Source organism: Suncus etruscus, chromosome 9, assembly GCF_024139225.1.
Source record: "Suncus etruscus isolate mSunEtr1 chromosome 9, mSunEtr1.pri.cur, whole genome shotgun sequence".
Taxonomy (NCBI): domain Eukaryota; kingdom Metazoa; phylum Chordata; class Mammalia; order Eulipotyphla; family Soricidae; genus Suncus; species Suncus etruscus.
Window position 1 is genome coordinate 25,802,589 of NC_064856.1, and position 13,150 is coordinate 25,815,738.

The 13,150-nt window shown below is 44.1% G+C and overlaps 1 protein-coding gene across 1 annotated transcript; it reads left to right on the forward strand.

Moving 5' to 3' along the window:
- The first annotated feature begins 376 nt into the window (after positions 1 to 376).
- On the forward strand, positions 377 to 9,313 carry YWHAB (tyrosine 3-monooxygenase/tryptophan 5-monooxygenase activation protein beta). The gene is made up of 5 exons (XM_049779355.1): positions 377 to 680; positions 3,554 to 3,677; positions 5,653 to 5,816; positions 7,727 to 7,822; positions 8,059 to 9,313. Exons 1-5 carry the CDS (start codon positions 381 to 383, stop codon positions 8,113 to 8,115), a joined length of 741 nt encoding a protein of 246 aa, XP_049635312.1. The 5' UTR covers positions 377 to 380; the 3' UTR covers positions 8,116 to 9,313.
- The last annotated feature ends 3,837 nt before the right edge of the window (positions 9,314 to 13,150 follow it).

Sequence of the window (13,150 nt, forward strand, 5' to 3'; positions counted from 1 at the left end):
GGGCAGATTTTTTTGTTTGTTTGTTTTTTGGGTCACAGTCGGCAGCACTCAGGTTTCTCCTGGCTCTGTGCTCAGAAATTGCTCCTGGCAGGCTCTGGGGACCATATGGGATGTCGGAATTCAAACCACCGACCTTCTGCATGCACCTTACCACCATGCCATCTCTCCAGCCCCAGGAAGATTTCTTGGTCAAAATCATAAAATTGTCATAGCCCTACAATACTTGTGGTTAGAGTGTTGAATGCTTTTGGAAGTAGCCTCACATGCTATGGCATGCTGCTTTTCAACTGGCTTGTTGGAAGATTCACACATTTGTTTCCTGGGCCCCGAATCCTGACGTTTCCTTTCATTTCCCTTTTCTCCTCTTCTGGTTCTAGGGAATGACCATGGATAAAAGTGAGCTTGTACAGAAAGCTAAACTCGCTGAGCAGGCCGAGCGCTATGATGATATGGCCTCAGCCATGAAGGCGGTCACAGAGCAAGGACACGAACTCTCCAATGAAGAGAGAAACCTGCTCTCAGTCGCCTACAAGAACGTAGTGGGTGCCCGCCGTTCTTCCTGGCGCGTCATCTCCAGTATCGAACAGAAGACGGAAAGAAATGAGAAGAAGCAGCAGATGGGCAAGGAATACCGTGAGAAGATCGAAGCTGAGCTGCAGGACATATGCAATGATGTGCTGGTAAGAGACTGGGGTTTCTGTTTCTGGGCAGTACGATTTCATGCACAGACACCTACTTTCAAGCAGCTCACGAGTGAAATATATTCAGTTCAATCTATCTGAATATACTGGAAAGCAGCACACCATTTACACCAACTTTTAAGGATAGGATGTGATTTTTCTCACCTCTTGATTAAAGGATGCTCATCACTTAAGAGGGTATTTTCCTCTCCCTTCAAAAGATGTGTGAAAAACAGCAACATTTAATCAGCATCCCTCCAACTTTTCTTTAGAAATCGAGGCCAGAATCAGAAAGATAAGGTAGGGGTGGGTGAGGCTGACCTGGCTTCAGTCTCCAGCATTAGAGATTAGAACCATTGGAACCACCGGAAGGGATCTCTGAGCACAAAGCCCTGGGCACCACTGGTGTTCATGCCTGCCCATTCCCCCACCCCCAACTCAGGCCAGAGAGGTAAAATCAGAGAGAGATGCAGCCACAACTAGACTATTTTCCATATTTTAGTAGTGGTGTCATCTCCACTGGTACTGAGCAAAAACTTGAGCTGCCTTTCAGCACTTCACACCCCAGTCCTGCTTTTCCACTGTTAAGTCATGTTTTCTGTCTGATGTTTAGGGGTTTCGGTTGTCCAGGTCTGCATTGCAGAGCCCAGAGAGAGGGTTGGGTACTGCTCCTTTCTTAGGTTCTATATGAATCTTAGTCGAATGAGGGATCCCTGATCGCCTTTACACTGCCCATGAGCAGGGGGGCTGGGAATCATGATCATGCAGTTTTAGCCTCATGTCCTGATCCCATGGGGAACTTTCTTTTTCTTTGAGGTAAAATCAGGTAAAATGGATTGTGAGTCTGCTTTGAAGGGAGAAGTAATTCACCCTCGTGTCTCTGCCCCCCCCCCCCCTGCTGTCTGCATCGCCAGTTACTGCCCTTGAAACCTTTATTTTGAAACCAGTACAAAGCCTGTCAGCCATCAGATAGTTCTCATTTTTATCCCATAGGAGATGTGTCCTGCTTGTCTGCAAAGAATAGTAAAGTGGCTACTCGCCCTTGCATTTTTGTTCTTTGATTAAATTCCTTACAGCTAAGCTTCTGCATTGAGCTTCTCTTTGTCAGACTAATGGTGGAGGAGTGTCCTGGCTAAATTTTTGCCTAGTAATTTGGGGCTTTGTTATGGTCTACTGGTTCCTGAATGTTAGGTCCATCTGGTATTCAGATGAAGTATGGCATGTGTTCCAGGGGCAAGCAAGTTCTGTCATTCTTGAACAGTAGACCTGCTTTGAAGACCCACTCCCCGGCGCCGCTCATGGGGGGCCCAAGTCCTTCTGATCGAGGCCCAAAAAAAAAAAAAAGGGGGGGGGCCGGAGAGATAGCATGGAGGTAAGGCGTTTGCCTCTCATGCAGGAGGTCATCGGTTCGAATCCCGGCGTCCCATATATGGTCCTCCCGTGCCTGCCAGGAGCAATTTCTGAGCCTGGAGCCAGGAATAACCCCTGAGCACTGCCGGGTGTGACCCAAAAACCACAAAAAAAAAAAAAAAAAAAAAAAAGAGCATCTGGAAGATTGGGAAGAATAGCATGGTACTTCCTCTTAACCAGTTTTTCAAGATGCCACATTCTAAAACAGCTCTTTGAAAATACTGCTCTTGGGGCCGGAGAGATAGCATGGAGGTAAGGCGTTTGCCTTTCATGCAGGAGGTCATCGGTTCGAATCCCGGCGTCCCATATGGTCCCCCGTGCCTGCCAGGAACAATTTCTGAGCCTGGAGCCAGGAATAATCCCTGAGCACTGCCGGGTGTGACCCAAAAACCACAAAAAAAAAAAAGAAAATACTGCTCTTGGGGCCGGCGAGGTGGCGCTAGAGGTAAGGTGTCTGCCTTGCAAGCGCTAGCCAAGGAAGGACCGCGATTTGATCCCTGGCGTCCCATATGGTCCCCCAAGCGAGGGGCGATTTCTGAGCGCTTAGCCAGGAGTAACCCCTGAGCATCAAACGGGTGTGGCCCGAAAAACCAAAAAAAAAGGAAAAAAAAGAAAAAAGAAAATACTGCTCTGTATAAGAAGCCTGGACTCCTTCAGAACTGCTTTTGTTGTAAACATAAAAGTTTAAAGGAATTTGTTAATAATAATAATAATAGACTTAGCTACTTTGAGTACTACATGCCAGGCAACTTGTTAAGCACTTTCTATCCATTGGCTCATTTGCCTGAAGAGTTGTCCTAGAAAACATACTGTAGCATGAACACTGAGGCTTGGGGTGACACGGCATTAGACAGCTACAGTTCAGGAATTTCTACCCAGGTCTGCTTGGTTTTAAGTTTAATTCATGGCAGTTGGCTCTGTTAAAACTTTTTCTTTCTAAAATTGAAAGAATTTTCCTCTTTGATTATAAAATATAAGTGTTTGGTTTGGTTTGTGTGCATGTTTTTCCCCCCCCAGGAAAGGGCAGAGAAGTATAAAAAAAGAAAAGCAGTTATAATTCTATCATTCAGAGAATCATGTATTGTTAAAGGCTTTTCTCACACCTTCTTTTGTGTGTGTATGCATATATCTTAATATTTATTCATACAATTCATGAGATGCCTAAAATCTGCTTTTTATCCACTCGTACTTTTCCTTAAGTTCTTATCAGTGTAGTTCATATTGTTATTTTAAAGACCTTTGTATCATTGTATGATATGGTTATAGTTTAATTAGCCCCTTACAAATGGTCAAAATTATACAGGCATCTGTTCTGACTTGACCGAAGAACTTTCGATAAAAAATAGGCTATGTTTTATATTTAAAATAATTATTTAGAAGTGGTAGTATTTCTTGAATTTCAAACATTTTTAATATCTTGTGCATAATACTTACAGAATCTTAACAGTGTGAATCATTTTTAGGAGCTGTTGGACAAATACCTTATTCCCAATGCTACACAACCAGAAAGTAAGGTATTCTACTTGAAAATGAAAGGCGATTACTTTAGATATCTTTCTGAGGTGGCATCTGGAGACAATAAGCAAAGTAAGTGACTTTGTTGGCTGTTGTTTTCAAGAACTGACCAATGGTAGAGTCAGGCTTCCTTCATAGATGGTTTAACCCTTTTTTTCTTCCAAGGTTCATAATTTTGAAAATAAAAGGCAAGCCCGATGCAGAGAACTGACTCTTGGGAGACCTTTGGATGTTGGGGAGAGGGGTGCTTCTCAGTGCATAGAAAACTGATTTACAAGCAGGCAGTCAGCTAAGCGTTTCCTCCGTGGCTCCTGCCATGTGGATGGGGGCATTATTTCCTTTTCCTGAGACACTTGATTGATCTGCCCTGCACCCAGTGGCAGGGGTGATGGTGATCAGCAGGATTGTTTTGGTGTTGATGGGAATGAATAGGTTTGCTTTGTCTTTTTGGAAGATACTAGTATCACAGTACTGAGTATTTTCAAAGACTACAGTATTAAATTGACTTGTGAGAAATGGGATCAAGGGAGTTGAATAAGGCACATATAATTAGGGCATTGAAAGTTTGGCTCAGTAATGCATTCACAGACATATTATTTGGTATGCTTTTTTGCTTGTTTGTTTTTGGTTTGACCGGCCACAACTGGCAGTGTTTGGGTTATTCCTGGCACTATCTATGCTCAGAAATTACTCATGGCAATCTTGAGGGACCAGAGGGGATGCTGGAAATCGAACTTGGGTTGGTCACATGCAAGGCAAACACCCTACTCTCTGTGCTATCACTCCAGCCTCACTGGTACATTTTTAAGAGGCAACATTTATTGGGTCTGTGGGGGAAACTCAAAAGGAATGGAATGTGGTCTTACATGCTGATGTTGATCTCTGACACAGCATCACATTCCCTCCCTCTCTGTCTTTGTCTTTCCACCCACTCCCTCCACCTAGGCCTGCATTTTCAAACAGGTTTCAGGCATATGTAACCCCCAGTTCCCATCACCACTATCTCATCCAGCATTGCTGGGGAGGCTTCTGTTAAAAACATGTAGAGGTAGAGCCAAAAAGGTTGCACAGCAGGTGGGGCACTTCCTTGCACATGCCAAACCCAGGAGCACCACCAGGAGTAATTTCTAAGTACAAATTTCAAGAAGACTTAATCTCTGAGCATTGTTGGATGTGACATCCCCACCCACCTACCCCTCGCCCAAAAAAAGCATAATAGAGGGCCAGAGAGGTAGTACAATAAGTAGAGCATTTGCCATGCAAGCAGCCAACCTGGGTTTGATTTCTACATCCCATATGGTTCCCAGAGCCTGCCAGGTATGGCCCCAAAACAAAATGTTATATAGAAGACCAGTAAGATAGTACAGGAGGTATGGCCAGGCCAAACTAAGCTTTGACTGTGGCAACTTCAGCCCCTAATACCATGATACAGTTTCCTGAACACAGCCAGGGATGGCCTCAAAACCAAAGCATGAAATCATCATACTAAGTAGTGTTGCGTTTCCTTTTACCACATGCTAGTGTGACTGTACTGGAGATAGATCTCAAAGTAACTACTCTGCCCAGCATTTGTTGTTCATTGGCCATCAGGACTTAGGTGGGAATCTGCACACTTTCCTGAAACAAAAATACAAGACTCAAGAATGAGATTTTCATTCAATTTCAAGCATTGTACTTAAGAGAGTTAGAGATAGGGATGCAGGTTTAGCTCTGTTCAGTTTTTCCACTAGAGCACGTTGTCTGCTTTTTATCTTGTTCAGACTTTATTCTTTCCAGGTGTGTGATGCCAGATGTGATCCTGACCCTAAATGTTATTGTCTTTTTTAATTGCTTAATAGATTTAGTGATAATGATCTTTAATTTTTCTTCATTGCAGTTAATGTGTATTTGACTTAAACATTTAACAAATGATTATTAAATGGGAAAGATACTGCCTCATTTGCTCCCACCTAATTTGTTAAAAAAAATTTTATTTTGATAGTGGCTAGAATGTATGATATAAACTTGGCAGCAATCCACCCTTTATTGTATGTTGCTTTTCTTACAGCCACTGTGTCGAACTCTCAGCAGGCTTACCAGGAAGCTTTTGAAATTAGTAAGAAAGAAATGCAGCCTACACATCCAATTCGACTTGGTTTGGCACTGAATTTCTCGGTGTTTTACTATGAGATCCTCAACTCCCCTGAAAAAGCTTGCAGCTTGGCGAAAACGGTAAGAAAACTCTGGCTTCTGATCAGGGAGAACTAGTCTCGGACTTTTATCATTCTTTAAGTAGCTGAACATAATTCATTGGGACTTTCTGTTTTATTTTCGGGCCATACCTAGTGTTTCTCTGGGTTTATTCCTTGGCTTTTTTTGCACATTCCTGGCCCTTTGTGTTCAAAGATCAGTGCTGGGGACAGAACCTGGGCCAAGCCACTTGGCAAGGCAAGTGCTCTGCCTGCTGTACTGTTTCTCTTGACTTATTTGAAAATTTCCTGGGGTAAGAGTATTCGCTATTTATGAAATAAATGCCTATTTTTGTATAAGTAAATATGTATTTTTTGAAAGTACATAAAATATGTGTTCTTTTGTTGTAGTTTTTGTTTGCAGTGCTCAAAGGTTACTCCTGGCTCTATACTCAGAAATCACTCCAGGCTCAGGGAACCATATAGAAAAGCTGTGTGTACAAGGCAAACACATGTGCGCGTGTGTGTGTGTGGGGGGGGGGTTATATTTATTGTGTATGGGTTTGTTTCTTTTGGGGGCATCACACCCAGCAGTGTGGTCTTGCTCCTGGCTCTATGCTCAGGTTATTCCTGGTGGGTCTCAAGACTGTATGGGATGCCAGGGATAGAACCCAGGTTGACCACATGCAAGGTCTGGTATATTATAGCAGATAGTAACCTGCTATACTATCTCTCTGGCCCCTTTAAAAAAAAAAATTTTTTTTTTAACAATCCAGGTGTTTTGAGGTTTTTTTTGTGTGTTTTGTTTTTTGTTTTGGTTTTTGGGTCACACCCGGCGGTGCTCAGGGGTTACTCCTGGCTGTCTGCTCAGAAATAGCTCCTGGCAGGCACAGGGGACCATATGGGACACCAGGATTTGAACCAACCACCTTTGGTCCTGGATCAGCCGCTTGCAAGGCAAACACCGCTGTGCTATCTCTCCGGTTTTTTTTTGTTTGTTTGTTTGTTTGTTTGTTTTCAGTTTTTGGACCATACCTGGTGATGCTCAGGGATTAATTACTCCTAGCGGAGCTTAGGGGACCATGTGGGATGTCAGGGATAGAACCCAGACCATGTGAAGGGCAAAGACCCTATCCACACTATACAATCATTCCAGCCCATATTGCCCTTTCATTTGGGGGGGGGGGCACACCTGGTGACGCTAAGGGATTACTCCTGGCTTTGCGTTCAGAAATCACTCCTGGCTTGGGGGACCATATGGGACACCAGGGGATCGAACCACGGTCCATCCTAGATTAGTATGTTCAAGGCAAATGCCTACTGCTTGCACCACCTCTTCAGTCCCCCATATTATTACTTTTTAAGCGTAATGTGTTTTTCATTATGTGTACCATAGGCAGGATTAAAGTCATGGGTGATGGTGAGGGTGGGGGTTACTGTGTTTTTGCTAGGTTGGTTTTTCTGGCCATACCTAGCAGTGTTCGAGGGTCTCTCCTGACAGGTTATGGGGAGCAACATGGGGTGCCAGGAATCAAATCTAGGTTAGCCATGTGCGAGGCAAGCACCCTACCCTCTGGAATACTACTCTGGCCCCTAAAGACATCATTTTAAATAATTTTATAATGTTCCTTCTACTGTCTTTCTACTGCTTTACCATCAAGTTTGGTGCTTGATCTTCAGAATGCCCTAATGACAGTAGGCACCAGTTTAAAACTTGCCTGTGTTACCAGTCAGGATGTGAGGGTCATGGGAGGAAGCTATGTCTCAATCACAGAATGATGAGCTCCTGGTATTAGTTGGTGCTTTATGAACATGCATCATATGTTTGCTGACAAAGCAACACGTAGTGAGTATAGCTAGGTATTCCCTAAAACTCAGGTGAAAACATACTTGGTAGCAGAAAAAAAGTTGGACTAGACTACATCCCAAGAAACTCTGCATTATTTGTTTTAGGCATTTGATGAAGCAATTGCTGAGCTGGATACACTGAATGAAGAATCTTACAAAGACAGTACTCTGATCATGCAGTTGCTTAGGGACAATCTCACTGTAAGTACAGTGGATGGGGTTACTGTTTGGGGAGGGTATGAATTTAGTAAAATTGGTTAAGAATGACTGTTAGTTTTTACCTTTGCAGTCATGTCTGTCTGCAGTAGTACTAGGAAAATCTTAAACATTTGAGTGAAATACAGTGATAGAGCCTGAACTTTTTCTTCCTCCTAAACCCACTCCCCCTAAATGTATTACCTTATTTTGATTAATCCTTTTTTTTTTTTCTCTTGTAGCTGTGGACGTCGGAAAACCAGGGAGATGAAGGAGATGCTGGGGAGGGAGAGAATTAATGTCTGTCATGCTTCATGATCTGTTCACTGTCACTCTGTACCCTCCACATATATCCCTTTGTGCGATGATAAAAAAAATAAGAGAGAGATCGTACATTGACTTCCGATTTTTCACAGCCTCAGCCTAACAAAAATGGTTCATGGGATGAACAGCTGGTATTTGTATCTAAACCTCAGATTGGTCACATAAATGCCACGGCATTCAGAAGTTTGGATTTTGATTAACATTGCCAGGATTACTGTGTGTTTAATTTTTTAAAACTGAACACTGTGATTATGGGGTTTTGTAACTTAGCAGAACTCTTATTGGTAGAAAAAATAGACCTGAAATACATGTAACTTTTTGGAAAGCTTAATCTGATCTCAAGAATCACTGAATGCAGTTCCATTGTAAAGTTGTACAGAAAGTTATAGAAATTATATTGCAATGCTGGGACTTAGCTTGCGACACCTACCACTTACGGCGTTCAAGTTTAATGGTGATTCACAGTGATTCTGCCTGTGGTTCAGGCTGTATACACACACTTGACCAGTTTGGGCTGTTGCCACTCCAAAGTTCATGACTGCAGATGTCTGCAGGGTCATCTGAGGAGACTCAAGGCCAAAATTGAAATCCTTTGTGACAGATACTGATCTATGACATTTTGAAGAGGTCCAATACCCCTCTCACGTGTGACTAAAACCCTTTCCTACAGCAATATGTTACTGATTTGCAACTGCTTCAGTAGTTTTCCTTGTAACCACGAGCTTAAGAAAGCCGTGTATATGATGACTGGCCTTACATGTTTCCTGGAAAAAATCTACCAGATTAATGTTCTGCAATGATTCGCTTTCCACCTGAGGAGGACTCCGTCTTCGGGTTCTTCCAGCTGGGTCCTCTAAAAGTTTGAAATTGAAACATTCTTCCCCACTGCCCATTTTCACGGTTGGCATTGATTTCTCTTCTCTCTTTTAATTTCTGTTCTGCTTTTGTACTTTATTGTACTTTTGTTTGAATTCTATTTTTATTTGATGACTGTTTGATACTACCTGGGCAGGGGTGGAGACCTGGAGGGGTGAGAGAAGACATGAGTACTTGCGCAGGGGCCTTGTTTTCAGAGGTAGGGAGGCCTTCTGGCCCCAGAGCTCCTGTTTTCCTCCAGTTCTTAACACCATAGTAGCTCCACAGATTTGGGTCAATAAAGTATTTTTAAATAGCCATGATGTATCCCTTAATGCAACCAGCCCTGATTATGCTTGTTAGTACCTGTCACCAGGTCTTCCAAGTCTACTCATCCAGCCAAGTTCACAGGCACATTTCAACAAGACCCTCTTAACACAGGGAAGTTGCATGAACACTGCAACGGGGAGACCAAGACTAGCGAGGCCTCCCAGTCTCACAGTACTCCCTTCCCCCTTCAACATTCCGCCTAGCTGTAGTGCCCATCTGTTTGTCCATCTGCTGAAATGAGAAAAGAAACATTCATGCACTGATTTTAAACAAAACCAAAAAAAAAAAAAAAAAAAAACCGGAAAAAAAAAAACCCTTCCCTCTCTAGCTGAACAAAAATGTGCAGTTAATACTTGGCGCTTGAAAATGCAGTAGTGAGTGTGGAACGATTCTGTCTGTATATCTGGTAGCTCTTTCTTGCTTTGTTTTTCCTTCCCAGTATTCTGCCTCACTTTTGCTTCTGTGGTGGTTATATTACCTAGCAAGCACACTGTGGTTGTGAAAATAGTATAGCAAAAAAAAGTAAAAGAAAAAAAGAGAAATCCCCGGTTATTGATGTACTAGATTTGTGTGTGTCTTTTAAACAGTTATAGTTTCCACCTTACACGGAATATCAGGAAAAGTGTAAAAACTCAAACGTCAAATAAAAAATTTTATCAGTTACCTGTGAATTGATATGTGACGCCATCTCTAAACTAGTTACAAAAAAGTAGTTTTAGTGTGTATGGAAGGCACACTTTGCAGTGTTGGGGATCACCAGGGTCAGCTGTGTGCATGGTAAGCACCTTATTTAACTATTCAGCCCTGGTTAACTATTCTAATTAACACTTTTTTTTTTTTTTTTTGTGGTTTTTGGGTCACACCCAGCAGCAGCACTCAGGAGTTAGTCCTGACTTTGTGCTCAGAAATCACCTCCAGGGGCCAGAGAGATAGCATGGAGGTAAGGTGTTTGCCTTGCATGCAGAAGGTCCTGGTTTGAATCCCGGCATCCTACATGGTCCCCCGAGCCTGCCAGGTGCAGTTTCTGAGCATAGAGCCAGGAGTATTCCCTGAGCATTGCCAAGTGTGACCCAAAAACAAAACAAAACAAATCACTCCCAGCAGACCATATGGGATCATAAGGGATGCCTGGATTCAAACCACCATCCATCCTGGATCTGCTGCTTGCAAGGCAAATGCCCTACCGCTGTGCAATCTCTGGCCCCTAATTAACACCTTTATCTTTTTTTTTTTTTGTGGTTTTTTGGGTCACACCCGGCAGTGCTCAGGGGTTATTTCTGGCTCCAGGCTCAGAAATTGCTCCTGGCAGGCACAGGGGACCATATGGGGCGCTGGGATTCGAACCGATGACCTCCTGCATGAAAGGCAAATGCCTTACCTCCATGCTATCTCTCCAGCCCCAACACCTTTATCTTTTGCAGTCTGAAGCAATAGTGTAGCCGGGAGGGCATTCACTTTATGTGGCTGACTCAATACCTGGCATCCCATATGCTCCCCAGAGTGTTGCCAGGAGGAACCCCGAACCAGCACTGGATATGTTCCCACCATCCTACCCTCAAAAAGCACTTCACTCAAGTATTTTGTTTTGAGGCCATACCCAGTGGTGCTCAGAATTATGCCTGACTGCATTAAGGAATCACACCTAGTGGTGCTCAAGGGACCATATGGAATGCTGGGGGTTGAGCCTGAGTAGGCTGCATGCAAGGTTCTACCCACTGGACTCTTGTTCCAATTCCGTTTAAGCTCTCATGTCTTTGGACCACACCTGGTTGTGTTCAAGGGTTACTCGTAAAAGATTTGGGAGGCTTATGGGATTCTGGGGATCAAACCTGGATCAGCTGCATTCAATGTATGTACTACCACTTTACTACCTCTTGGCCCCACTTAACTCTTTAAAAAGCAGCTGCACAGTGGGCAGGACATTTGCCATGTACAGCCAACCTGAGTACGGTCATTTCATATGGTTATCCCATATGGTCTGAACACTGCCAAGTGTAGTAGTTCTGAATATAGGAGTAATTCCCAAGGCCTGCCAAGTGTGACCAAAAATAGAGCACTGCATTATTTCATTTAGAGGTTCAACAAGGTTTGACAGGAAGGGCTAATACAAAGCATCTGTCATCTAAGACGACTTTTGAAACAAAAAGTCAACCGAAAATCGGGGGTGTCTTATACGCTGAGTATATCCCGAAAAACATTTCGATATGCCACTAAAAATTGTCTGGATATTGCCATCAAACGAATTTCCAACTCGATCCTGCACCAATCACTGCAAGGCTGCTCAGACCGCCTCTCTAACTCAGCCAATCCAAGCAGGCTTTTGATGCATACAGATTAGACAAAGTTCTGTACCGAAAAGCCTGCTCAGATCGGCCAGAGTTAGAGAGGAAGTCTATTACAGTATAACCTTTGAACCCTTGCTTGTGATTGGCGCACTGTGGTACATACAGTTGCAGCACAGGAACGTTCTGTCTTATACAGCGAATATAGGCCTAACCCTATGTTCTAACTGTAAAATTAGGGGGTCGTCTTATACGCTGGAAAATACGGTAACTGGGTTCTTGTGGCTTCTAAGGTTTCAAACTTCATTTTTAACCCTGAGGTTAAGGGTCCAGTTAGAAGAGTGGGAGCAATAGCACTGAGGATAGTGTGCTTTCCTGTGTGTGGCCAACTTGGGTTCCATCTCCATCATCCCATGTAGACCCCAGGGCCCCCCAGGAATGATTCCTGAGTGGGTTCAACTCCAGTCAGCCCTCTGCTATCCTGGTAGCTTACAGCATGCCCCTGAATATGCCCCTCGCCCCTGGGAAATGTATGTTCCCATAAGGAGAAAACCAGCACAAGAGGCTGTTTTGCACTCAATTAAGATTGCTGGGTACGGGCCTGGAAAGATAGCACAGCGGTGTTTGCCTTGCAAGCAGCCAATCCAGGACCTAAGGTGGTTGGTTCGAATCCTGGTGTCCCATATGGTCCCTTGTTCCTGCCAGGAGCTATTTCTGAGCAGACAGCCAGGAGTAATAACCCCTGAGCACCGCTGGGTGTGGCCCAAAAACAAACAAAAAAAAGATTGCTGGGTACTAGAATGGACAGACACTAAACTAACTCAGACCTCTTAGCCCTTGGGGAGCCCAACTCACCAAGTCTGCAAGAATTTGCCTTATTGTGATGAGTATATGGAGAAAGCTATCTCTCCCAGGAGAGGCATAGTGATCTAGTTGGTCTTCAGTGATCCTCTGCCATTAGAAAATGGAAGCTGTGCCACTCCCATGAGAGCTGACTTGCCCAGCCTAAACTCACCACCGCAGCTATATTCACCCCTACTTGGTTAACATTATGCTAGGATGGAAAAGGGGAACATGGCACATGCCTAGGAAATAAGCATCTCCCAAGGTCTGTGGCAAGGAAACCGCTGTTGGATTTCAGCAGGAAGACTGGATCTTAGACAAGATGCCCCAAGCTCACAACTGTAGGGCGCCTTCTGTTTCTATGCCAGCAAGGACAGAACACACAGTTGCTTGTGTCCCCATCTTGTAGGGTTTGGTTTTGTGTGTTCTGTTCGGGCCACACCCGGCAGTGCTTAGGGCTTACTCCTGCTCAGCACTCTGGAATCATTCCTGGCGGGCTTGGGGTGGGTGGGTACCACATGGAATCTAAACCGGGATCGGCTGCGTGCAAAGCAAACGCCCTACCCGCTGTGCTCTCTGTGTCCCTTCTGTCCCCATCTTAAGGGGCAAGAATACGCCCTCCTCCCGAGGAGCGCGTTGGCAGCCCAGTCTCTAGCCCTGCGCCTGGCAGCTCCTTACCTAGCAGTAGGAAGCGCCACCA